The 26,754-nt window shown below is 40.3% G+C and overlaps 1 protein-coding gene across 3 annotated transcripts; it reads left to right on the top strand.

The window, feature by feature from the left end:
* Positions 1-26,053, top strand: LOC136018734 (tropomodulin-3-like). 3 transcript variants are annotated; one of them, XM_065688266.1, is made up of 10 exons: positions 1-106; positions 6,519-6,704; positions 8,160-8,316; positions 15,452-15,574; positions 16,193-16,282; positions 16,821-16,951; positions 18,131-18,238; positions 19,663-19,806; positions 20,158-20,302; positions 22,895-26,053. In XM_065688266.1, the coding sequence occupies exons 2-10, from the start codon at positions 6,579-6,581 to the stop codon at positions 22,924-22,926; spliced, it is 1,056 nt and encodes a 351-aa protein (XP_065544338.1). In that variant the 5' UTR covers positions 1-106; positions 6,519-6,578; the 3' UTR covers positions 22,927-26,053. The 3 variants fall into 3 exon arrangements, with proteins under 3 accessions (XP_065544338.1, XP_065544340.1, XP_065544339.1); XM_065688268.1 differs by lacking the exon at positions 1-106 and adding an exon at positions 140-359; XM_065688267.1 differs by lacking the exon at positions 1-106 and adding an exon at positions 3,733-3,799.
* The last annotated feature ends 701 nt before the right edge of the window (positions 26,054-26,754 follow it).

Consider the following 26,754-nt stretch of genomic DNA (forward strand, 5'->3'; position numbering starts at 1 on the left):
CCGGCGCTCCTCCCCGCGGCCGGACTACAGCTCCCGGCATGCTCTAGGCGCGCAGGCGCAGGGCTGTGGCTGGCGGTGGACGGAGTTGGTCGGTGCCGCCGCCCGGGTGAGCGGGGAGCGGCCGCGGGCTGGGGCTGGAGGGTGTCCGCGACCGGGCGGGCCGTGCCGGGCGGGCCCCGCCAGGGAGCCGGGCAGTGTACGGGCGGGCGGTGCGCGGCGGGCGCTGCCCTGTGCCCGCTGCCACAGCGAGGCGGGAGAGCTGCGGCGGGGCGAGGAAGGAGGGGCTGGGCCGGCGCCCGCCCGGCCCCTGGAGGCTCACCTTGGTGCCCGGAGCTCTGCTGGCCCTGCAGAGGGGGAAGGTCGGCGCTTTGTTAGCGCGGAGCTGGGAGGGCAGGGCGGGGGTTTGGCGCGGGGCAGCGACGGCTTCCTGCGCTGGCCGCGGAAGGGCTGCGGGGGCTTGGGGCAGGCAAGGGGCTGAGCGGTGTCAGCCGGTGGGTGCTCCCGCAGCGCTGTCGGTGAGGTTTCAGCCAGCGTCCGGCCGTGCTGGGGGACCTGAGAGCTGTGTTGCAAGCTGCCTGTGGATCTGGTTAGCGTAATTCTCTCAACTTGCTCTATGTGTTCTGTACAAGTTATAAAGCACGCCGTTCACGGCACTGGACCACGGGGGAATGCTTTTCCGGTGCACCCGTGCCTGGGGGGGGGTTACTGCTCTGCAGCACCCCGACACAGACCAAGGGGCCTGGCCAAGGGGTGCTCCCCACGGGGCTCCCGGTCGCCTGTGCACTCCCAGCAACCTGAACTTCCTGGGAGCTTTGCACGTAAGTTCTCGGTATAAGCCCCTGAGAGCTACCCACGTGTTTCTTCGCAGGTACACACAAGCTGTGATGTTCTGGAGAGGTTGTTGGGTGTGTTAAATCTGTTATAATGTATTGAATGCATCCTCAAGACTGGTGTTTGCTCCTGTGTCAGGTGTGCAGAGCTTGAAACACAGCCTGGCTTTCAAGGCGAGAATCTGAAATTGGCTACTGCTCAGCTTTCCTTAAGTAACATAATGGGAATAAAGTGAATTTCTTCTGCTGTCCTGTTTTAGCCTTGTAAGTTTCACCACTTCTTTGTAATGGATACAGATACCTGAATGCTTCCATATGTGTTCAGATAGCTTGTGCCTGCTGCTTCTTTTGACTGAAAGGCCTGTAGGTAGTTCCTCCTGGAGGACATACTGTGTATCAGTGTCTATGGGCAGTACATTTTTACTGAGGAAAATCCAGGTATATTATCTGAAAAAAAAAAACAAACCCAATGCCAAAACATCCCTTATCCTGGCCGGTCAGTAACTCTGGATGCGGTGGTGCTGTCCTGCCTGTTGGGAGAGGGAATGGGCCACTGGAATGGGGATTTCTGTTAGAGGAGCTGCTTAGGGCAGGCAGTACCTGTGGTACCTGGGATTTTTAGCTTACCCCAGCCTTGTGTGTATTTGGGATCATAATACCTGCCCTGCAGCTAGGTTGATGAGCATGCCTGGAAGTGTTGTGGAGATGGGTGTGCTGGAATGCTGCCTCCTGCGCTGCCAAGGCTGCTGCTTCTGTGCACCATGCAGCTTGCCAAGCGTGCTCTGTCCCCTCTGCTATTGCCTGGGCTGGATGGGAATGTCCATGCAGCCCTGCAGTGTGATGACTGTTTTTCAGGAACAGGCATGCGGAATAAGTTTTTATGGGACAATGCCAACTTGGCAGCTTAGCCATCACACAGAGCACCCTGCCTGCAAGATAGCTGTGTCCTAGTTCTCTGTAGCTGTATACAGGACATGTGAAAGAATGGGCTTTGTCTGGTTCCCGGTGCACTCTTACGCAGAGGAGGAGCTGTCAGGAACTGGAATTACAGCTGTTTTCCAATTTCCTTCATCATGGAACAATCTTCATGGTCCTTTTATTTACTCTGCAGTAGCTGTCTGTCCCCCTCCACTCCCTAGGTCACCCTATGGACACATGTGAAGCTGGGGAAGCTCAGTTTGTCATGTATAAAACTTAGTGAATTGTTTCTTTGAACAGAAAGAAGCCTCGGGCTTGCTTGTGTAGGAAAATAGCCCAGAATAGCTATTCCTTGCTGCCCAGAAAACACTATTTATCCTGACAAAAAGTGTAGGCAAAGATGAGCTGCCACCTGCTGGCTCTGCAAGGCTGTGGGCTAGGGGATGCCCGCGGGATCCCTGGGCAAGAGAATCTGGTTGCTGTGCCCTGCCCCAGGCTGGAGATTCGGAGGGCTCAGCTGAGTTTTTGAGAGCTTTCTGCTAAGAAAAGCAGCATCAGCAGAGTTACCGTAAGGCATTATAGAAACATGCCAAGGAACCTGCTGGGATTGCGGTAATATTTTATTTCCTCATTTTTCTCCTAGCTTTGGTAAATAAAGACAGCTCCTTCAAGTGCAGCACATTCTTCATATACAGCTCTGTGTAATCTCACACACTGGAAAGTAAAATTGTTGCCAGTGCAGGGGTTCCCTGATGAAATGCTCAGATTAGGCTCCTCCAAGCAGTTGGGATGGTCTGGGCCCAGACTGATGCAGAAATGCTGCAACCCTGTAGATCCCCCTGTTCCAGGTCAGGTTCACCCAGAGGTTGGGTGGAAGGAGGCTCTGAAGTAACAAATTTGATTAAAGTGACCTCTGCAAACATGCTGACCTGAACCAGCTCAGTTTGTTTTTCATCATGTCACTGCTATTTTAAAATCCAAGTTATGGAAACCATTTGTGGTGGACTTTAAAAAGGCTCTAGTTTCCTGTGGGTAAGATATTTCTAAAGGGTTACTCCTGCTAAAGGGTCCCCAAAACTTGTGTTCTTAAATATAATGGAAATCGGGGGGTGGTGATGAAGTTTTGAAAGAAAGTTGGAATCTAGCTGGTTTTAGAATCTTGGGTTTTAAAAATGCCTTTTCACACAGGGAAAACAAATACTTGTAGGGAAGAGGTATGTGAAAACTTCTTGACAATCTTTCAAGGGGATAATTCAGGTAATTAAGATATGCCCTAAAGTTACTGCTGTCTTCCGATTTCTTCAGTTGTGCATGGATTCCTCAGGTGAAGAAATAATCACAAGATTTATGTCTCTCTGATGTCCAGCAGAATATCTTCATTTCTGATTTTTCCACTTCTGCCTAGCAAATAGAGCATTGAAATTTGATTGGAAGCGATGGCTTTGTTTCCATTTCCCTACATGTTTCTTATGCAGCTGTGAAGTTGCTAGAGTAAAGAACTTTACCTTGGAGTTTATATATCTGAAAAAAGAACACTAGCCCTTTGGACTTCTAACATATGGAATATTTTCATGGTAAAGCTAAGAAAGATACTTGGAGGAAAACTAGCTCTGCTCATCAAAAAAGTGTATTTGCAAAGCTGAAATTGATGGTTTCGGTTTTGCCTACAATTTTGCAATGAGATAGGCCACAAACATTTGCAGCCTGGGTAACTGCTGCTTCTAAAAGCTTGTACTTTGTTACGCCTGTGTCTTTGCTGCAGTGCTACGGTGAATGTTGGAAAGCAAACAGTACCAGATGTGTTTAATGGGAGGTGAAGGGGCTTGTTTGATTAGATTAGGGCTTCAGCTGGTCTTTATGGCCTTTTTAGGCAGTGAGAATTCCTGACACCATGTTTTAAAACCTGATTTTTAGCATGTTTTCTGGAGTGTCATGAGTGCTGTTGTTTCTGTTGCAGGGAATGTTTCTGAAAGTTGTTACCAGGGAATCTCTGTACTACAGCCATGCTGTTCAGTGCCACCAGCATAACGTCTTAAAGTGTCTCACATTAAGTATGCTTTCATGTTTTAAAAAATACTTTTGATAGGTATTAGAAAATATGGCCAAAACTCTTTAAATTTGCCAAGCCACATGTGATTCTCTTCCTCTTGCTGAAGTGAAGACTCGGTTACTACCGAAATAGGTTGTTGTGGGTTTTTTTTCTCTGCTGCTCTGTTTTTCACTTTTGTGTGTGTGTGTGTCTGAACACTGTGGCTCAGGATTTGAAATGGCTACTTTGATCCCATTATAGACACAAGTGAGGCTAAGGGCTATGACCTGAACATTAACTGATGTATTATAAAGGATGAGTAGTTTTCCAATGTGAAACATACTGATGCAGTAAATAAAAAGTAATTAATTTTGGGCAGCAGCATTTTACAGCAATTCATAGAGAGTAAATACAGCCTACATAAATGTAATGCATGGTAATGCAGTGCTGCTCTCCTTCAGAGTAAGGGGAGAATTATCCTGCAATATGCTAACTCTTCTGTTCCTTATAATTGCCTGTTAAAACTGCACCTTTTAATATTTGAATGCAAATGGACATGCAGAAATATGGTAAATAGCAGCGTCTTGATGTAGGATTCAGATGGTGTAGCCTGGTCACAAACAATGCTGTGTAATTAGCTGCAGGAAATGTTTTCTCGTATGATAGTGTGTAATGGCTTGAACTGTAAGGAAGGGCAAAACATTAAGGCGCTCGGAATGAGAAGTGTGCATGCAGATTGTGTGGCATCTGCTGCAGGTATCAGCTGATTGTCCTTCAGCTGTTACACACCTGGAGAAGCAAATAACCACGAGACTATGAAAGCTGTAGGAGGTGGCATGCCGCATACCAGCCCATAGAGACACTCATTTAGTTACGTCTGGAACTTGGGCTTGAAAAATGTAGGTGTGCTACCCTCTGTGTTTTCTGCAGCCATTAAACTTGGATGTTCTCAGCTCTGTGGCCTCTTGCAAAAGGTCCAAGCTCTTTCAACATTATTGGTTGGAGTTCAGAGGAGGCCAGACACTTCTATTTGACATAATATACCACGAGATTGAGGATTCCTCATGGTTTTTATTATGTTTGAGGGAACTTTACCAAAGTTGGTAGTCCAGTTTTGGAGTTAAGGCCTATCAATGTCAACCGTGGTTTACAAGTAAGCTGCAATGTTAATATCAGTAATACTTTTTAAAAGCAGGCATCCTGGAAATAGCTGTAAATCCATTCCTTATTCTGCTATAGATGTTGGTAGGAACTGAGAGTTTACTGGTTTTGCAAAAGAAATTGTTAAAACCATATTTACTTTACAGGTAAATTTGACTGAATGGTGTGGATGGGCCTTTATGTGCTCATGTCTGTTCAGTGTCTCTGAACTAAAATATCACTGAGTGTAACTATGACTGCCACAGAGACCTTTCCTGATATAAACAACTGAGGTGAAGGAATCCTGTAAGCAGGATTCCATAGTATAGTATGTATATATGGCCCTTCTTTTACATGAGAGGCAATAACTTTAAATTGATCTGGTTTTGACATACAGTGTAAGTGCAAGTTTGAACTAATGCAGTTAGTACACATGGTGCAAGCTTCTAAACTGGAATGTGGGCCATTGGAGAACAAATTGTTTGCTGCATGTCTGATCTGTGTTGAGTATTTCTATAGGGGGTTAGGGAAGCTAATAAGCCTGAATATATGATCTAGCTTTTGCTCCCCATGTACATTGTGGACACTTGCTCACTTACAAAGAGACATTCAAGTTACCTTTTTTGTGCGTATGCTCAACTTGAAGCAGGAATTTGGCAGAACAAAAGGAGAATCCCAGAACTTACAGAAAATTGAGAGAAGCCAATTTGTCAGATTCAGCCCTATTGTGATCAGCTCTTTGTTTTTTGCAAGCCAAATGGTCAAAAATTGTGACTGTTAGAATAAAGATTCCCCGTGCTCTCTCCGTCTGTAAGAAGTACTATATAGGCTGGACATCTTTTGAAGGACCCCAGTTTCCTCCAAGTATACTATTCAGTGAGCAGTTAAGCGGTCTGTTCTGTATTTTTAATTTTTTTTAATGGGGTGTATGTGTTTGTAGGGCTGCCTGGAGTGCTGCTACTTTGGAGCTGTATTCCCTAAGTCTTTCATCAAGGTGTTTTAATTTTCCTTGGACAAAACAATGTTATTTCAATGGCAGTGCTATAATTAACTTGGAGGCAAACTTCCTTTGTTCCCTCTGTAGGTAATACATGGGGATATGAGTCAGTAATAAACAATTAGCTTGTTTGTAGTGAAGTTCTCCTTTACTGCTCTTAAACAGCAGCAGCAACAATACATGTAAAGCATCTTAGCTCTCCTTTTGACTGCAATGTCTGTAAAAGAACAGCAGCTTTAAGCTGGGCTCATAAATACTAGGTATAGTTGCCATTTACTCCATCCTGCCCTGCAGCCTGCCCAGCTCTGTGGGAACTGTGGCCTTGGTGTTCTTATTGAGAAAACTGGGTCTGGCATTCATCTGAATATATATATTAGCTTAGCTACTGATGGAAAAGGGCATGGCAGGACGGGATTCTTGTCAGTGAGGTGGCAAGGTGTAGACAGCTTCCAAGTGCTCTTTGTTGTAGTGTAACAGGTAGATATGAATACTGAATGAAAAAGCTTTCCTTTCAGAGATGTATTTGGTGGTTGAAGGTGCTTTGTACTTACGATATTTACCTTAAATATTGTTGCTTCTTTTAAAAACTTTTCTTCTTTCATAGATCTGGTGAAGAATAAGACTTGGTTTTAAAGCATTTGAGCAACTTGCTACTGCTCGAGTCATGACACTCCCATTTCGAAAGGACTTGGACAAGTACAAAGATCTCGATGAGGATGAAATTCTTGGCAAACTTTCAGAAGAAGAGCTGAAACAACTGGAAACTGTTTTGGATGATCTTGACCCTGAGGTAGGTATTAGCCAAGAGAAGTTTTATTTTCTCATTTGTTTAGAAAGTAGTCTGAAATAAGTTGAGACTTTTTTTACTTGTACTTTGGGACAGTTATTTCCTAGTCTGCTCATGATCTTATTTGCAGATATATTTGTATATAATGTTTCAACTGTTTATTTCCTGTTTGCAATGTGAATGCAACTGCAGTAGAGGAAAATGGAAGAAGAAATTGTCAGGAGGAGCTTTCTGGGATGTATTTATAATAAAAATTACTTTGACTTGTGTTCTTGGAAAGGAAGTTTATTGAGAAAGGCCTGTTTAACTTTTCTGATCCCAGTGTTGTCTGGTAAACAGCCCTTCTGCATCTATTTTGTTTTGTTGCTTCCACTGTTGGAGTTTGATGGGAGAGGGAGAGCGCTAACCTCTTCTAGAGATTCCTGGTCCTGTATTTGATAATCTCAATCTATTCCTGTCCTTGTGCTGACTTTGCAAAGAGGAGGCAAATAATTGCTCAGCGCATGAATTATTATGTCAGCATGGGGTATTGAATAAGGAACATTTTAGCCCTCTGTTATAAAGGGCTATGTCCTCTACTGGTACTGTAGCTAATGTCGGATTCCAAGACTTGTGTTTTCACTTCCTGATTGTTCTTGCTTTAATAGTACCAAGATTAAACTTAATCTGGATGTTTGGGTGTCATTTAAGAGTATTATGATCACCTATTTTGTTGCACTGCAAAATACTCGTGATACTTTAATTGGCTTTGGCTTTCTAGACATTTTAACATAGGAGAACTGGCAAAAGTGATTGGCTATCCTTCATGACAATCTGAATTTCAAAATATCCCATTCTTTCCATACTAATATCCTCCATTTTTTGTTGTTGGTTGTGGGTTTTTGTTACTGTTTTTGTTTTGTTTGTTTGGGGCTTTTTTTTTTAGCTGAAACACTTTGATGATGGCAAAATGAACCACCCCACCTTGAATCATGTCGAAAGTAGGAATACCCTGTGTTAAGTGTCATACAACAGTACAGACAGTTGTTTTGAAGACTCGGAAACACATGGATGTAAGAGGTGGAGGGAGCAGTCTCTTGCTGAATGTCTAAGCTGTAAATAGCCAAGTTTTATTTACTACTACTCATTTAAACAGTATTTATTCTAGAAAATAAATCCGAATTACCTAGTAAGTCTAGTCCTGGGAGTATTGTACTTAAAGTGTTGTTTCAGTCCTCTTCAAAGTGCAACATACTCTATTTTTAAATGTATTCTTGGTACCTAAAGACAGATTATCTTGTGTCCTTCTCCTGCCCCCCCCAAAAAAGGAAGTTGGCAAGGGATCAAAGATTGATTAAAAAGGATGATGTGTTGAGTCTGAACCTTGGGGAGAGGGAGAAGGAAGAGGGACATGAAACTAAGCAGGTGTTCACTCAGACTTTCTAAGCTGTACTTTATATGATCCATTTTGTTTTGCAGAATGCATTGCTGCCTGCAGGCTTCCGACAGAAAGACCAGACTGCTAAAAAGGCTTCAGGTCCCTTCGACAGGGAACGGCTCCTGGCATACTTAGAGAAGCAGGCTCTTGAGCACAAAGACAGGGAAGACTATGTGCCTTTTACAAGAGAAAAGAAAGGTAACGCCACCCTTTCCGGTTGGTGTAGGTGGTTATGAAATCTCTGAAGTGGACTAGCCAGAGCTGCTGTGAACCAAAGTTTACTGAAGCACTGGCAGCTCTCCTGCTTTTTAACTGGTGGCGTTTCCGAGCGAGTGCTACTGTGCAGAGGCGGGATGCTTCCTGCTCAGTCAGTTGTGACGCTAGTGCTGCTGTGCTGTTTGTGTCTAGCACAGGAAGGAGACAAGACTCAAAGATTTTATCAGATGATAAACCCAGTTCTGATGGGGTGGTATCCTCAAAGTAAGAGCTAGCCCTGATTTGTGATATTAATAACTAATGCTGTTGTTGTGCCTGTGGTTTATGCCCTGTGGAGCTGAGTATAGACAGTAACGTTTGCAACATGTTGAATTTAAAAAATAGCAGTATAATGATGATGTTGTAGATGATAATGTTCAAAGACATTGTAGGCTGACAAGGCCATGCAAGTGATGTATGCAGTCGTGTTGTTCTTCTGGTACCTTTACTGAGTGGTCTAATAAGATTGCATAGTTATTATTAACTAATGACATAGTTAACATTGCAAGCAGCTTTGAAATCTGGCAGTGGTTTGTGGTCAATGGAAACATTGACCCAGTGAGCAGACCCATTATTAAAGCATGGAATTTTAAATCTTTGTTTTGGATCTAGTCATCTTGCTGACTTGGATGGGAAGTGTTTTCCTTTTCTGGAGAAAGTTAAAGAATGTGCATCTTAAATATATAAGAATAATTTATTTATTTTCTTCTGCCAAAAGCGAGAGTTCCCAAATTTGTTGTGCCTTACTAAGGCGCTATTAGTAGGGACAGAAACTCCCAGTCCAGAGCACATAGTCATAGGAGGAGGCTTTTAGCTCTCACTTGACAGTGTTTGTGTACTGCTTGTGAATCCTAGCTTGTCTGAACCTTCGCCAGCAGCAGGGCACATCTGCAGTAAGACCTCAGTAAACTGTTTGGTAAGTTGCATTCCAGCTGCCCGAGGTGAGCAGGCTCCTCTCTTCTTAAGGGTTTGAAACCCTTTACTTAATTGTCTGCTGTGAATCACTGTTCATTTTAGACTTGAGCATTCATCTACTGAGTTCGTGTACATGATTGTGATGGTGGTGAATATCCCATGCAAGTTTTGCTTGGGATATTTGTATTTTTCTCTTGCCTGTACCAGATAGCTGTTACTTGACAATGTTGGTCTCTTTCCCTTGAGGTAATAGAGAGGCTGTGACTTGAATGTGCTTCACTGTATGTGATGTACTACTTCCTTAATACCCTGTGTTTTGCCTTATTTGTGTAGTTTACACCATTTTCATTGGAAGTTAACTGTTGACATTCCTTTGGTTATAGGAGAATGGGAGTTTGCTGCCTGGATCTGTAAGAGTAACTGAGTTTAGGATAATGCAGTATATTGAATATAGTGAATTAAATGCTCCTTCAGGCTGTGACGGTGGGCATGGAGGATTTGCTCTAGTTAGTACTTGTGTTCTACTGAGTGCTAGTGCTTCATTCAGTTAGGTGGTTCTTTAAAGTCTGCTTATGTACACATGCACATGGAAAACTATTTGGGTAAATAAAACTGGTGTGAATCATGTAGAAAAACAGAAGGGTCCAGCTGTAATGCAGATCTTGGTTAAGAAAGATCAAATGTCATTTCCTTTATGTAATATAGGCAGTCTGCCTGTATGTTGCAATATGTCATACCAGTTCAGTTAGCAAAACTTCCCATATCTTTAAAAAAAACCCCTCACTATTTAATAACATTTTCTACTATAAAGTTTTAGTACCACAGAAGAAGGGAGAAATTATATGAAAAATGAAATTATTGCTTTCATTAAAACTAAAAATGTGGAAGAAACCTGACAATTGTAACCTTCAGATTTGTAAGTTTTGAGGAGAAAGAGATGGACTGGAGTTGCAGCTGATTTTTTAGTGCCATTTTTGTAGGTCAGGCTCTGCTAAAATATTTGTATGTGCCTAGGTGGTCTCATTGCTCTAACCTGGTCTAATTATTTTACGGAGCAAGAAGGGGAAAATCTATTCTTTCCTCTTCTGATTCTAGTAAAATGTTCCATGTGGCAATTTGGCCTTCAGGTTTATCAAAGAAGCTTACCCTAGGTTAATTTTAAACATCCTGGATTGCTAATGATTCTGGTAATCTTGTTTCCCTACTACAGTGTAAAGGAAAATCTTCTCTTCCAGTTGTCCCAAGTACCTCATCTTGAGGTAGTGCTTTATTAAAACAATGTTGCATCATCTTTCCCTAGTAGATGATGTGATTTCTCCAAGTCTTTGGAACTCTTTTTCTGTGTGCTGTGAAATGTAGATGTGAAATAATGTAAAGTGTCCTGATACAGTGAGATGAACAGTGCTAGAGAAATGTAAAGTTGAACAATCCTTAAATTATGTTCTATTGCATTTTTCCATTGCCTGATTTTGTTCCTAAAAGCATTCTTAAAATCATACTTTGTTTTTAAGCACAATTTAATGACTTAAGTCACATTCTGTTCCAATTAAGTGTTGAAACATACAGTAAAGCATTGTTCCAGAGATTCATGAGAGCAATGTGGTAATAATTTCAACAAAACCAGCTTTGTCTCGATCTGTGTACGTAAGTATGTCATAAAAATTTTACGAGGCATAGTGCAAGGAGAAGGATCTGTCACCTAAACAGTGAAATGAGGCTTCAGTGCTGGATGCTGTTGCCCTCAAGTGTGTTCCACGCTTCTGACTGTGTCTGACCAATGCTTCTCACTTCTCTTGGAACAGCAGAAGATGAGGATTATTGCACCCAAGATAAAAACATATCTAACATCAGTAATGTACTTTGTGCAACCTTTGCACTCTCCTAATTGTTGCTTTCTCTTCCAACTCTCCCTCTACATTCCTGCCAGGGTATGTTTGTCTGTGTAGATTTGCATTTCATATAACTTCCTCTTTAATGTTTTCATTTTGGTGTTTTGTTTTGGGTTTTTTCCCTTGCTGTGTCACCCAGGCTATTGTGAGGCTGAAGCTGTAGTCACCTGGCTGGAGCTCTTTTGTTGCTGCCCTTCCCAGTTGTTGCTCTAGGTCACCATTTGCTTCTGTTGCAGTAGGATTTGTGATGCTGTGTTCTGTTTGCCTTTCTATCATTGATCTTTAAAGGAAGTGTGTTACGTGTTTAAAAGGAAGCTAATATGTAGGAGCTTTGGAGAAACAACTTGGCGAATTGATGTTCTCTGTACCAGACCACTGGGAACAAAATAGCATGTGATATTGTAGCCTTAATGTAAAACAGTTTTCTAACTCACTGCTATGTGCTCTAATCAGATAATGAGTAACAGAGCAGTTTCTACAATAAGACACCGAGGAAGTCACTTGTAAGTGGATTAAAAAATAATACTATTAAATTACGCTTAGAAGTGAATTGGTGAACCTAAGTCTGTCACATGGTAAAAGTTGGTGATTGAATTGCAGATTATATCAATTTCTGGATTGATAAAACTTTAAGGAACACAAGATGTAAGGAGTATATCAGATGTTGCTCACTCTTCATGAAGTCACTGATGAGACGAGCTTGTATTCAGTTGTCCTCAGGTGACACTTGATGCCTTTTCTGCAGACAAACTACTGCAAAGTGGATTTTGGATGTTCTTCTGATCTCCAGGTTGAGGTCACTTGCTGTCTAATAGCTTGGGGGTAGGACTGTGGGGTATGTGAGAATAGCACCAGCATATGCAGTGCATGGCCTCACTGAGCAGACATGATTCCTGCAGAATTTTGATTCCCACCTTAGATACTGTGAGTCTGTGTACGAAATGTCATTGGCACTTCAACAGACATCATCCAACATTTCTGCCTTTTGAGCAATATGATTTTGTGGAACTTGGAAGTTCATTCAACAGCAAAGAAAGCCTGTGAATTAATCCTGGGATGTGTACCATTTAACTCCTTAGGTAAAGGCATAGAAGACCTGAATATGTAGTTACTACCAAAAATATGCAAACAACTCTGAAATTTGCCTCTTCATGTTGTATTGCTTAATCTTTGCAGCATCCTTGTTGGCTGAAAAGGAGGATGTCTTGTTCCTTTATGTGATCAAATCCCTGCTATTTGGAAATGTTCCACTCAAGGGCCAGGAAAGCTATTCAGCTTATGGGTTGTACAGATGTATAGTCTGTGGGGTTTTTTAAATCTTACATTAGGGAAGGGAATTGCTAAACTGTCTTGGCAGCAGGCCTGGAGTTAGATCATTGGCCCCAGAGACACAGGGGTCTTATCTTTTTCTGAGGTATGTTACTAGAAGTTGGGAGTGAGGAAGGTCTTGCTTTCGTATGTGCATGGTAAACCTCTGAACTCTGGGCAAGGATGAGATGAAGCCAGTGAATGAGACATTATATACACAAGGGTGTGACCTGTTTTGTAACAAAAACTGCTCCTGACCCAGTTCATGTGACTGCAGTTGGCTGCAATGAAAGTTTCTGAAGGGGAGTGGCTCTTAACATTTTGCTTTAATAAAAACTGGGTATGCTTGTGCCTCTTTAGGCTATCTTATGAGTCAGGCATGTATGGATAAGCTTTGTCTTTTGAAGGAAATATTTAGAACCAGAAGTTCCTAACCTATGTATTGAAGAATTATGTAAAGTACCCACCAGGAAAAGCAGTTCTTTGTTGTGAGTATTGTGATGAACCAGACAAAAGGCTGATATAGGTTGAAATAAATTTTAACGAAGTTGCTTTTAACTGAGATCAGTTTCCTTCTCCCACTTGCAGCCTGCTGATAAAGGATGACATGAAAGAAGGCTCAGGTGCTCACATAACACTTCCCTGCTCTCTCCTCTCACTCTGAAATCCTCACTTTTTTACTTGCCTGTATTACTGAGAGGAAACAACACAAGCATAGCTAATGAGAGGCTTTAGATCATGTATGTGCTCTTCAGAGTGTTTCATGGCTTAATGAAAACCTCATCAAACACTCATCTCTCTTCTGAAAATTACAAGTTGAAAGTTATTGCTTCCCCAGCAGGTGGCGGTGGTACAGTGGAGGTAGAAATGTACCGTGTCAATTGTGTCAGAATAATCGTCAGCATTTGTTACTGAAGCCTGCAATTTGTGACTCTTTCCTTCATAAATCATTTCTTCCTGATTCACCACAACCATAGTTACTTTTGCACTGTCCATCAAACAAGAGGTGTGGGTGGTAATGCATGTCAGCTGCTTTCAGCTGCTGTTTGTAGTCAATACAGTTATGTAAGGAGATTTATTTTCTGCTTCTGACTATGGATAATGACCATCTATACAACCTTCCAAAGAGATAGCAACCCAGGAACAAAAATACTGTGTTGCTAGCAACAGACCTTTGTCATCAGACTGTGTTGTCAGGGAAAAACCTGATATGCTTCTTTATAATCTGTGCTAGTGGTCATGCATTAAGTTCCTATAAAAAGAAAATGAACTACAAACTATTGTAATCTAGGATAGGAATTTGGAGAGAGAGAGAAAAGGTGGATGAGTTTTGTTAAGCTTTTATGGGTTTTGTGTCTGCTGCTGGACTCGGGACCTGACTTCAGGCATTGCTTTCCACGAGTGGTGAAATCAAAATCCTGCTTTGTTGGAATTTCCCAGAAATGAAACTGCAATATCCCTATAAAGCTTCTTGTCATGGGGAGGTATTTAAAAATGCTAAACTTAGTCTCAGTCCAAACATGTAACAAGATATGCTTGTTGCAGTTCAAGTTAAAAAAAATCTTAGGCTTCTGGCCAGCTGATTCTGGTGCATGGTGGGTTTTCACCATGTAATTGGGATGAGCTAGAGTGATTTGTGTGTGGAAATGTTTTTTAGCTATGATTATGACAGAGGGTGGGTTCCTGGTTTAGCACTGAGACTTCATAGGAAGATTATCAACACCACTTCCTACCCCAGGAAATAAATAACAGCAGTTGGAGCCCCTTCCCGCAGCTCTCTCTGCTGATAGTTCAGGCAACTTGGAAAGCTTGAGAAACTTTGAGTTAGGGTGGAGATGAGAGGCACAGTTTTCTAGTTGTGAAATACTTGTACCAAATGTATCACTTTTGTTCTCTCATACAATACAGTATCATGTTAATTTGTCCTGAACCTAAGCACCCCTTACCTCTCCTGGGTTCTTAACCAGTTGCAGACTTAGTTCTGAAAGGGCAATGCTAAATCATTCTCATCTGAACTGATTCAGAATAACTGTTAGAATAGCTTTCTCATATTCTGATTTCTTACCCTAACTTTTCAGCTGAAGATATATGCAGTATGATATATGAAGAATCATGCACTATAAATAAAGGTCTGTGTAGTTAGCATGTCTCCTGGAATAACTTTTCCCATTACCTGTCCTTAGTGACTGCAAAGTTGGTGCAGAATGTGGCATTACCACTGCTCCTTTTTCCATTGAATCTTCTATGACCTTTCTTACTGTCATTTTAGAAAACAGTGCCATTGGCAGAATAATCTGTTACCCTGTTTTGTGCTGTTCACTACTGTGGTTTTCTCAAGCAGCTCGGGCATCTCCCTTTTCTACTTAAAAATTGAGTTAACATCTGAAATCAGAAATACCATGTATGCAGTGAATAAAACTGCAGTGAATCATAGAATAGGGTTGGAAAGGACCTTAAAATCATCTAGTTCCAACCCCCCTGCCTTGGCAGGGACACCTCCCACTAAACCATGTCACTGAAGGCTCTGTCCAGCCTGGTCTTGACTACCGCCAGGGATGGAGCGTTCACAACCTCTCAGGTTCATGGTTTCAGATCATGGCATTTGATATGCTGACTCTGACACATTCTGATTACAGTTCTGCCTGGGTCCCTTTTTCCCTTGAGAGGATGCTGGTCCTCATCCTCTAGTGATACTAAATTTTCCTTATAGGCACTTTTTCTGGGCTGTTTGAAATGTATAAAGGAGGCTTGTATATACTTTCTGATCCATAGGGAAGCAAAGAATGATTATGTCCTGTTTCTGTTTTTTCCCCATATCTGACTTTCAAAGAAGAAACCTCATTCCTTTATGTTGTCCTTGGTGCTCTTAGGATTTATGTAATATATATTCCTTAAGTACAGAAAAGAATAAAGATAAGTAACTATAGAATATGAAATAACATCAGACTGCATTTTCTTAACTCCAGGGAAAATATTTATCCCCAAGCAGAAGCCTGTACAGCCTTATGCGGAAGAAAAATTCACTCTTGATCCAGAACTGGAGGAAGCCTTGACCAGTGCCACAGACACAGAATTAGGTGACCTTGCAGGTTAGTTGTTCTTGAGATATTAATGAGCTGGTGTGTATTTAGACAAGAAAGATCTATAATTGATGTGTTTGTTATTTGAAATGTGACTAGAGGAAGTTGCATTTGTGATAGAAACTAGATCATATTATATACCAGTTTGCTTGTAGTGTATCAACTTTGTTGCTTTGTGATAATTTGTAGGAAGGTAAATTATTTTGGCCTGCAAAAGATGCCTGATTGTCAGTACTCAACCCCTTTAAGTTCATTCCTCAGACTGGCTGGGGTTTCTTGTGTATGGTACTACTTTTTTTTTTGCATGAGGAACGTGCTGCTTTAGGAATACACGTACATGTATTTCTGAAGTTTAAGTCAATAATTTTGTGACTGAACTTCACTTTTAACTTTGATGGTTGACCCTGGTGAGGTCAAATCTAAGATGTGAAAGACAGCTTAAAAGTTTGCAATTAATTGTTTTATTTCTACTTTTCTTTAAATGATCAAGAGATCGAATGGCTTATTGTACTGATAACAGGGTGTTTTACAAACACGAGTTGGTATTAAAGGAATTCTGAACCTGAGCTGAATTAGTCAGAAACAGCAAAATTGTTTTATTGGCTTTTTCTTTTTACCCTTTTACAGCTATACTGGGAATGTCGCACTTGATAACAAACTATGAGCTCTGTGATGTAGTAGGAAGCCGTAATGGGGTTGACAAAGACAGCTTCTCAGGTAAGTGTGTACACAAGTGCTAGATAAATGAGTGCTTTGTACTACAGACAGTTATTATAGCAGTAACTATTTTCTGTACTATAGCATTAACTATTTTCTGTTGCACTAGTATTCTTTAGACTGTGCAGTCTTGAGTTGGAAATGGTCGTGTCTGTAATATTGCTAATTGAGTTCTGGCAAGAGTGAAATTAAAATATATGTACACTACAGTCTAGTCTGATTGTAAGTCACTTTGGGGGGATAAAAGTAGGCATAAACATGCATTTGTGTGTGTTGGGTTTTAGGTTTCGTGTTTGTGTTTATAATTCAACTCCTGTATGCTTCCTGGTGTGGAAGGAAAGCAGGAAGGCTGTGAGGGCCTTTGGAAAAGAGTTGAACTTTATGAAAATATGGTCAGGAGAGGATGGTATGCGTTTTGGGTGGGGAGAGGTTTAAAGACTGATGATCTTTAAAGGCAGAAAATATTTACTATGAGTATCATTTATTCACGGTGAAGGATGTGACCCGTTTGATTACAATTAAATGCCTTACTTTTCAGATATAGTAAAAGGTGAAAAAATGTTGCCTGTTTTCGATGAGCCACCAAATCCCACAAATGTAGAGGAGACACTGCAAAGGATTAAGGATAATGATTCTCGTGTTGTTGAAGTTAACCTAAATAACATTAAGGTAATTACCTGAAGTCTGAAGTAAATACGCTGCTTTTGCTCAGTAGAAGACACTTTAAACTGCAAAACTCTGCATGAGAGTTTTGCAGCTTACACTCATAAGAGAGTATGTTAGGTTTCTTCTAAGTAAAGCAGCCTTTCTGTTGAATGTTGTGATGTGTGTGTAATCTCAGAAACCCAGAGCTAAACCGATAAGCCATCTTGGTTTCTTTTGCCAAATGTGTATTTAAAGTCTTAGATTTTCTTACTACCCAGATTTCTGTTGCTGCCAAGTTGGCAATGGTTCCAGCAATTCGCCATTATGGAGTTAACTTTTTTCAATCCTTTATCCTTTGAAGGATCAATGAGTTCTTGGTTACTACTTTTGCAGGCAAAGTGATGCTTGTACCTAACACCCTTCTGATTTTTGTACAGAAGAGCTGTTGGTAATGAGGGCAGCATCTGCTTACAAGTGTAACAATTGTGGTTTTAAACATGGCTGAAACTTTTGCATATTTGTGTGAAAGAAAACAGAACCATGGCACTCCTGCCTCACTAGCAGCCTGGCATATTTGTTGCCCTTATTAAAGGAAGAAAGTAAAATACATGTTTTAAGCTATTTTACAGTAGACATGATAGCCAAAATAAATGCTTAAAAAGGCAACAGAACAAAATCTCTGATATAATAAACTGAAAAATTTGCTACCCTAATTAGCTAAAATTATTACTTTTAAGCTTGGTTACTACCACACTGTAAAACCTATCAAGGTATACATTGGCAAATTCTGGAATTATACTTAAAATAACACAGAGAATGAAATGCTAATGGCTTCACCACTCTAAAGCTCTAAATGCTTTTGTATTTGTGAGAGATTAATTTGATGTGGATAGCAGAATGTTCTTCCATGTAAATTTTGCTCAGTAACAGTTCCAAGTCAACTAAATACTTTAACATTTACATTATGGTAATGGCATCAGTGTAGTAAAGATGACTTTGCTTTACAGAATTGGTGACTTAAATAGCTGTTATACCTTAAATATAGCTTTGCTACACGTGTAGCCTTTACCTTGAGACTACTGGAGAGCACTGATAGTTAATATAGTACATTTTGCTGTAAAGAGAATAAGATAATGGAAGAATTTGGGGGGAGGGGATAACCTTGTGTATCTCAAGAGATTGAAATGCTATTTTTAATTCAAGAACATACCAATTCCAACACTGAAGGAATTTGCAAAAGCCTTAGAAACCAACACGCATGTGAAGCATTTCAGCCTTGCAGCCACCCGAAGCAATGATCCTGTTGCTGTTGTAAGTACTCTTGATAATGTGCTTAAGCGGGGTGCAAGGGAAGTTAGGATGGAAAGACAATGGTGAGGGATTGAGTTGAATCCTGTTTAAATATTTAGAGATTAAAATTATTAAATTCTGTTACACTGTAAAGTATGTTCTCTTTAACAAACCTTTGTTGTATCAAAGCTGGTGATTGCTAGTTGACTAGCATGCACCCGTGCATCAGATGTATGAGTGAGAGTTCTTTTTTTACAATTCCTCACTGATCTTTCATTTTGTTAACTTCATATTTTTCTTTTTCTCCTGTTTAGTTCCTAATGTTTGTTCCAGGAGTCACTAGTATATTCAAAACTAATTTAAAAGAAGCACATTTGAAACTGAAAAAGCTCATAATCTTTGTTTACTAGCTAGAGTTTTAATTGAAGGAAGTTGTAAAACACCTGTTTCTTTGGTACCCCTGCTACCAAAGATTGGCTTAAAGCTTTGGCACTAAAGCATGACATTAGTGAAGGTATCTATTTTGACACAACTGAAACTTGGGCATTTGTCATCTGGTCCTGTTTTTCCTATGTTGAATAAAAAGCATATTTAAAGAAAAGAGGTAAGAATACATCACTAATTTTTCCAGGACAATCCTTTGCATTTGTTTTAATTTCATATTAGAAAGAAAACTATTTTGAAAAACTTCATTGAATGAACATTAGAGAGCTTTGGTTTGGGCCAATTAAAGGTCCTTTTCAGTAGAACTGAAACATTTGTAATAGCCTATAAAAGCTTCTTTTTCTCAGGTGTGGTTTTGCTGGAGTATTTTTGCATTGCGACTTGATATTAAAAGAAAATTCAAGGTTATGGTTGTTACGAAAATAAATCCTCAGCAGTTACTTACTCTTCTTTTATGATTTTCTCAGAAATAAAATCAGGTATATGCTATTTCCGTAAGAGTGCCTTTAGCTGCATCCTGGTGCTGTGCTTATAGCTTTGCGGTTTACCTCTTCCTACCAAATCTTTAGACACAAGCATTTTGAAAGTCAGATCTCCTGTTGACAAATAAACCATATCTAATTCTCCTTTCACTTGACTAATACCCTTTCATTGACCTTTACTTAACTGCTTGCATTACTCGTTGTATACCGTGTAGGCTGACAAAATGGAATTGATCCAATATGCTAATTTCAGACTATTTTGTATTCTGTGTAGCTTTTTAGTTTGTCACAAGAGAAAGGGCCTTTCTTGACTAAATACTATTTAAAAGGAGACTGTAGATAGTGCCTGGTTGAAGACTCACTTCAGTCTCAGTAAGTGAAAACTTGCAAGGTTGCACCATGTGTCTGTCTGTGACTTGTTGCTCCTGTTGAGCTAACTAATGGAAAAGGTCATCACTGTGTGCTATGATGAACTGTAGCAAAATTTGAGAGTTTAGTGATGCTTTCTTGCACTCAAAGGCTCTTGCAGATATGCTGAGAGTAAACACAAAATTAAGAAGTTTAAACATAGAATCAAACTTCATCACTGGAGTTGGAATTCTGGCACTGGTCGATGCACTGAAAGACAACGAAACATTGACAGAGATCAAAATTGATAATCAGGTAAGTGAGCTGGTGGTAATATTGTAGTCAAAACCAGTCTATCCTAGTTGACTATGTATTTATTGAAGGCAGCTTGTGATAAACTTGCCAAAATATTTTGCTTTTAAATACCTTAACCCCATGAATTATTGTCTGTTTGATTCTCAGAAGCATCCTGTTGAGGTTGAGTCCTGGTCACTTCTGTGCTTGCTTGTGCTTTAAAGTGCACAGATGCATTTTGTGACCTGCTGCCTTTTAGATTAATCAAAATGAATCTTAGTGTTTATTGACGTTATGATGAAAGTATTCTGATCTCTTTTAGGCTGAATATACATCAGCTCTGTTGTCTTTGTGTATCTTTTATTTTAACAGAGGCAGCAGCTGGGCACAATTGCAGAAGTAGAAATTGCCAAGATGCTTGAAGAAAACACGAAGATCCTCAAATTTGGATACCATTTCACACAACAGGGACCTCGAGCCAGGGCAGCTGCAGCTATCACAAAAAATAATGATTTGGGTAAGCCCTGTCAGCAGAGAATGACTATTAAATGAATGTGTGTGTGGTACTGATGTCTGGGGTTTTCTGCTTTTCTGTTGACACAACCAGGATAGCAAAATATGAGTAGATGAGTTTCAGATTTCTCCTGTGCTTTATTCCTACTCTTCTGTTGCTGCTTGATGTTCTTTTACTTTGTTGAAGGTGTGCTCAGGTGAATGAGTTGAGGATTTTTAGCATAGTCTAGAACAAGAACATTCAAATTCAACATGAGCTGTGGCAAAGAGGGAGAAAATAATAGTTTTGATCAGTTGTATTGAGATAAGAGTCATCCCTTCTTCGAAAGCAGTACTTGAAATTAATTGTGCAGGATGTCCTCTTTAATGCCAGCACACCCAGCCTCATTTGGGATTGCTTGAGAAAGGAAACTGAACGTATTATTATGTTCAGAGATTGGGGCTGGGTCATCTCATCCTTTATGGTTCTCTTCATGCACAGGTACCTTCCCTGCCTCTCGAAAAGGTAACTTGCAGCAGTGGTATCTTTATTTGCTGCAGTAAGTTTTGTCAGAGCTCATCTGTTAGAATCCTAGCTAAATGGACCAGCAGAAAATCTGTTAGTAAAATAGCACATGAACGGATATCATTTTTATAATAATGTCAAATACTTGAAGCTCTCAATTACAACAAGATAATGTAGTCCATCTATTTAAATAGAACTGCATTTTAAAACTCCATTTAATTAAGCCTGTTGGCTTTAGATCCTTTTTGATAAGGATTACACATCTGAGCGTCAAAATGGGCCACTAAAATGGGCCAGTTTAGTAGGACTGGTAGCTCAGGGACACATTAGAGAGAATGACATAGGAAACTGGAATTTGGTTTAATGATCTGCTTCCACTCTGAGTAAAAAAAGTCGAGGAGAACAGCTCTCAAAGAGATGGAGGAGGAGTAACGAATAGTGCATATAGAGAGAAGAAAGTCACTTGGACACTGCATAACCCTTTCTCAAAATAGGTTATAAATCAGTTACTGTTATTTTATTTTTTTTTGTCATAATGCTCTACTTTCTTTTAAGGTTTCTTTCTTCACTAGTTCTTATTTTGGTGTTTGACAGTTGGAAATCTATGTTTCAATTGATCTCTTGCCTTTTTTCTTTGCTTTCTTAGTCTGGAGTATGCGAGTAAAAGTTTCTGCAAATACAGTTCCATCTCTCCAGCCCTGAAGCTACAGAGACAGTTACGCTGAATACCCAGTTGGGTACTGAGCACTGAAAACTGGGATGTTCAAAGTATCTCATTTCTGTCTTTGTATGTTTCTTTTAAAAAATAGTCTACATCATCTTTCTCCTTTGCTTACACTGTGTAGTACTTCTGTTTTCTTTGTCTGAGATTGTGTATGTGGCTTTGAACTGCATGATTGGAGAAGTCTAAGGTTGGAAACTCTTCCATCTGTTCTTGTGATTTGATGGAAGCAGGTGTGCATAACTGTTGTCACTGAAATAAGCTGGATTCAAATGGAGGTAATGGCTTTAAATTGATGCTCTGTGAGGGTGCTGAGGCACTGGCACAGCTTGCCCAGAAAAGCTGTGGCTGCCCCATCCCTGGCAGTGTTCAAGGCCAGGTTGGATGGAGCTTGGAGCAACCTGGTCTAGTGGAAGTTGTCTCTGCCCGTGGCAGGGGTTGGAACTGGAGGAGCTTTAAGGTCCCTTCCAACCCAAACCATTCTCTGATTCTGTGATAAGTCTATGGGTTATTCTCAAAGTCAGCAATACATTGGCTTTCTAAAGGTAAAATTCTAGTGAGATTTTGATTGTTTCCTTAAACTGTATGTAAAGCATTTCTTGAGACAGGAAGGGGGAGGCTAAACAAAACAGTTTTGCCACTGTTATTTTAATCTGAAAGTAAAGATCAACTCAAATTGCAAATACCTGGAAAACCACATAATTTCCAGTGTGTGGATTTGAGAACAGAATTACTTTGTGTTTAGCTGTGCTTGCTAACAGATATCAGTGGAGATGCCCTGTATAATTTTGAAGACATTTAGCCTTGTGTCTGCACAGGAAAGGAAAATAATTTGATGGGGGGGTGAGGGGGGAAATAAAATATCAATTAAGAACACTACAAATAGTAAGCAAAACTCCAGTCATTGTCAATCTTGCATATTCTTAAGTCTAAACAGAATGTGAGCTTTTAGTGATTTTATTCATAAATCCGTCACTTGCATTTTTTGGCAATTGAATATTTTTGTTAACAACCGGTATGTTTGAGGCTATTGAATGTAACATTTTTTTGTGATGCGTATCAATCATATTAGATGCGCTGTGAAACTCTTGTACTGTTTCTTTTGAAGCCATGTAAATTTCAGTGAGAAAACTGCAATGTATAAAAAGAGTGAAGGCTATATCTGCTTACCAAACAAAATGGTTGTTTCCCACAAGTCTCTCCTCACAAGTATTTGAAGATGTTCATGAATAAGGCAATAAGCACTGCTTAAAATGATGGGTAACACTCTGCTAATGTACCAGCTTTATGTAGCAACTGTTCGAGTTGTAGAAATATAAAGAGTAGTTATAATGATAAAACAGTAAAACCCTTTTTCTCTCTCATTACAGTTCGCAAGAGGAGGGTTGAAGGAGACATCTAGCAGATCTTCTTGTGAGAACTGTGTGGAGATTTCAAGGGTCGTCCAGGCACGGTCATCACTCTGGGCTTTGGCAGTGTTGGACTACATTTACCTGGGTTAGAAGGGAAAAGACTGGAAACCCCATTCCTTTTAAAGCAAAGCTATATGAATAATCTGCTGGTATACATCATGTTTTTCAGATTGAGACACAGTAACTGCACCAGTTTCTGTACCATAGTCTTTGATTGGGTTTTTTTAAGAACTTTTTGTATTTCAAGACTTTGGCTGTACTTTCTACTAAAAATGTAATTGCAAATCAATGTTATAATTGTCTGTAGTCAAAGAATGGCACATTCAGAGTCACTGGTCAGATAATGACCCAATTGAAATGTTTGTTAGAAAATCTGGGGGTGCTTATTTACATGGAGGGGTGTGTATATTCTAGGAAACAATGCATTAGTGAAAAGGGATTCTTCACACAACAGTTAGTCTCATTGTGTAGAGCTATTCAGCCTTGTTTATGCACTGAAGAGAAATCTTTCACAGCTATCTCAATTGTAATTCTGCATTTTATTAGTTCTCGATACTGTGACTAATTAAAGACATCCCTTTAAACCTAATAAAAATAAATTGGCGAAGGACTTTTTCCAAGAGATTTGAGAGACTAATAAAAAAGTGTAAGCCTTGAAATAATAACTAAAAACAGTAGGTGCCTTGCAAAATAACAGTTTTTCTATTACACCTAAGCCCTGAAAGTCTTTTTCAAGAGATCCCATGACTGTATCTTGCTCTGTATCTGAACTGGATATAGTTTTAGATCGATTTCATGTGTTCATCAGCATTTAGTTTATATTCCTTGTTTAAAAATCTTTATCTACATTCATAAGTACAAATTTCTCTAGAAGTAGTGGGCATGCATTTTTTTTTTAATTCTGCATAATTCTGTACAGAAAAAAATCCCCTGACTGTAAAACCACTGCTCCAATTTGCTGGCAAGTGGAAAAATCCTTTTTTTCAAGCTGCTGTATTAAGCTATCAGTACTTCATATAAATCTGTCATTTTTTAATAAAATAATGAAGTAACACTTTTAAGAAAGGATTTTTCTGTTCTGCTTATGTCTTGATGTTGAAACACTACGTAAGACATGCAGAAATTAACCAATATGCAGTGTCAACTCAGTATGATGTATTTAAAGTTCTGTAGCTAAGCAAACTAATAAGGCAACAAGAATCACTTCAACTTCTGTACATAATCACAGTAGACTGATATAATATGAAAACCTAGAAGCTTTTTGGCACAGGTCAGTTTGTCCTATACTAGTTTGCTTAGTGTTGTCATGAGATCACAAAAATGTTCTTTGGGACTGCTCAGCAATCTTTTGAGCAGCAGAAAATTCAACTGACAACTGTTTTCATCAGAGCATCGTAACGTGGTGAGCATTTAATGTATAGAAAACATTGGACTGAGATTTTTGCATCAGGTTACATATACTATAAAAATTTAACAGAGCAGCTCCCTGACACTCTGCCCACCTTGTCATTTGCTGCAAATCTCATTTTGGATCTTTAAAGACAGACTTTAGTCCGGAGGCAACTTCAAATTTTACTGCAACTGTACTGAGAATTTTAAACCATAGCGCCTTCAGTGAGGATGTATATAAGTGGCTGATACTTGTGGAAGAACAGTTTTCCTATTTCAAAATCAGCCTCTTGTTATAAACAAATGGGTGCTCTGAAAAGCAAGTCAGTATTAATTCTGTTAAAACCAAAGACAATCTGTAACTTCAAAACAATCAAACTGTCTGACTCGTAACAAAAGGGGCTTCTTTTGGTTTTGGCTTTGTAAATTTTCAAGAACTGTTTAGATTCTAAAATTCAGGTTGCACTATTCTTGTATAGTATACATAAAGTCACAAATTGTCTTTTTACAGGCAGTGCTGTATAAACATGGCCAAAGCATGTCATGTGCCAACTTGCCTAAAGCTGTGCTACTCATGTGCTAGGCACCATAATCATTTTGTGTCAAAAAACAGGCTGTAATATCTTCCTTCATTTGTTGAAGGGCTGCATGGTCGTGGAATCTGTTCATGTATTGTGATTCTATGATGATTTATTGTTATCAAAGAAATTAGGCAGTCATCTGCTTGAACATGGAGAAAATTAATATGAAAATGAATGAAAATGGATTATGAAAATTACAGCCTAAATCCCTTCCTTTATTATATCAAGATAGCTGCTGAATGATTTATATTCCAACCAAAGGCAGGGGCTTTTAAGCTGCAACTCAGGTGTCTGGTCAGAGATGATAGTAGTAGACCTTAATAATGAATTTAGCTCTGTAGACAGACAGCAGCTGAGCATTTGACTGCTTATTGGCACTTTCAGGACAGGTATCTGACAGGCTCGGCGTAGAGAATGAGTTTGGTTTATTTTCAGCCAGAAGGGTTTGGCCTTCCAAATTGGTGCAAGATGTGGCATGGTGCATGGACCACTTACAGCCATAACTTTAGTGCCTACAGTGTGTATCCTCATTGGAATAAATGAAGGAATTCAGAGTCTGTAGCTAGAAATCATAAACAGTATCAACAAGCAAAGCGAACATGCAACCTGGTCCAGTGTGAGGTGTCCCTGACCATGGCAGGGGGTTGGAACTGAATGATCTTTAAAGTGCTTTCCAACCCAAACCATTCTATGATTCTATGTAGTGCTATCAAATGTAGTGAGAGCTTGTGTATGACTTCATTTTTTATGAGGGCAAAAGGGTATTTGGTTACCAGCTATCATAACCACATGGTCTTTTTTTTTTTTTCTGAAAGAGGTGATACTTTTTTCCTCCTGATTATATTTCCCACTTAAAGCAGAAGTCAAATGACCGCATATATTGATATATTGATTCTGTTGGTTCCAAGCTAAGCATGGAAACATATCCTATATTCCAAAGCTGTTATCTATTTACTTTTGTATTTTAAAGAAACAGCCTTATTCTCTCTACAGCTTGAATAATACTGTTTGTAAGCTACAAACGAGCAAGTGTTCAATTTAAATTTCCATTGAGGAAACGTGAATTGAGTGTTTTAGCATATCAGCACTATATGCTGTCAGATTGTAAACCAGTGACAGTTTTGGATGATTAAAGTACTGTATTCTTGTTGTGGTCTGGGGCTTTTGTTTGGTTGGTTTGTTTAAATGTTACCTTGACTTGCTGAACATTGACCCTTGTGTTTACGTTAAGCCATTACTTTCTCCAGTAGCAATGTGAACGCCCGAATGGCATTTGGGAAGTAAAAGGCTGCTGCTGTGGAGCTCAGTGTTTCACAGAGCAGGCGGCAGGCACATGAGTTAAGAGCCCGTAAATGGAGTAACAGCATATTGTTCACGCCTGTTCAATGCACACAAGAAGAAACGGGGGGGACGTTAGGCTGCCTTTTGCAGCGTTACGGCAGCCACGGTTGGCATTGGGAGGGTCTCGAGGTGCAGGTCCCAGGTTCTGCTCCCTGTGTTGGACACCCTGGGTCACTGTCCCCGTCTCCGGCGAGCGGGCAGTGCCTCACCCATAGAAGCGGGTGGGTTGCGCTCATCTCCCTTCGCTGTCAGTGTTAAACAGGAGCCGAGTCCAACCGCAGCGTGGTCGCGAAGCGTGGAACGGGTGGAGAGCGTGTGTTTAATGGCGATAGCGTTAGGGCAGGGTGACCTGTACTCAGCAAGTGCGGGCAACGGGAGGTCGGAGCATCCAAGCAGCGGCACCGTGGCCAGCCCACGTGTGTCCGGTTCTGCTCCAAGCCTCGGGCCCTGGCAGGCCCTACCGTGTAGCTGCGGCCACCTCCGCCCTCCCCGGAGGACGCTGCGTTA

Source organism: Lathamus discolor, chromosome 8 (assembly GCF_037157495.1).
Source record: "Lathamus discolor isolate bLatDis1 chromosome 8, bLatDis1.hap1, whole genome shotgun sequence".
In the NCBI taxonomy this organism is placed as follows: Eukaryota; Metazoa; Chordata; class Aves; order Psittaciformes; family Psittacidae; genus Lathamus; species Lathamus discolor.

Excerpts from the sequence above, each read along its gene's own strand:
- LOC136018734 (XM_065688266.1), top strand. The coding sequence starts at position 6,579 with ATGACACTCCCATTTCGAAAGGACTTGGACAAGTACAAAGATCTCGAT. Across the intron at positions 8,317-15,451 it reads TTTTACAAGAGAAAAGAAAG|GGAAAATATTTATCCCCAAG; the intron begins GTAACGCCACCC and ends TCTTAACTCCAG. Across the intron at positions 15,575-16,192 it reads AGAATTAGGTGACCTTGCAG|CTATACTGGGAATGTCGCAC; the intron begins GTTAGTTGTTCT and ends ACCCTTTTACAG.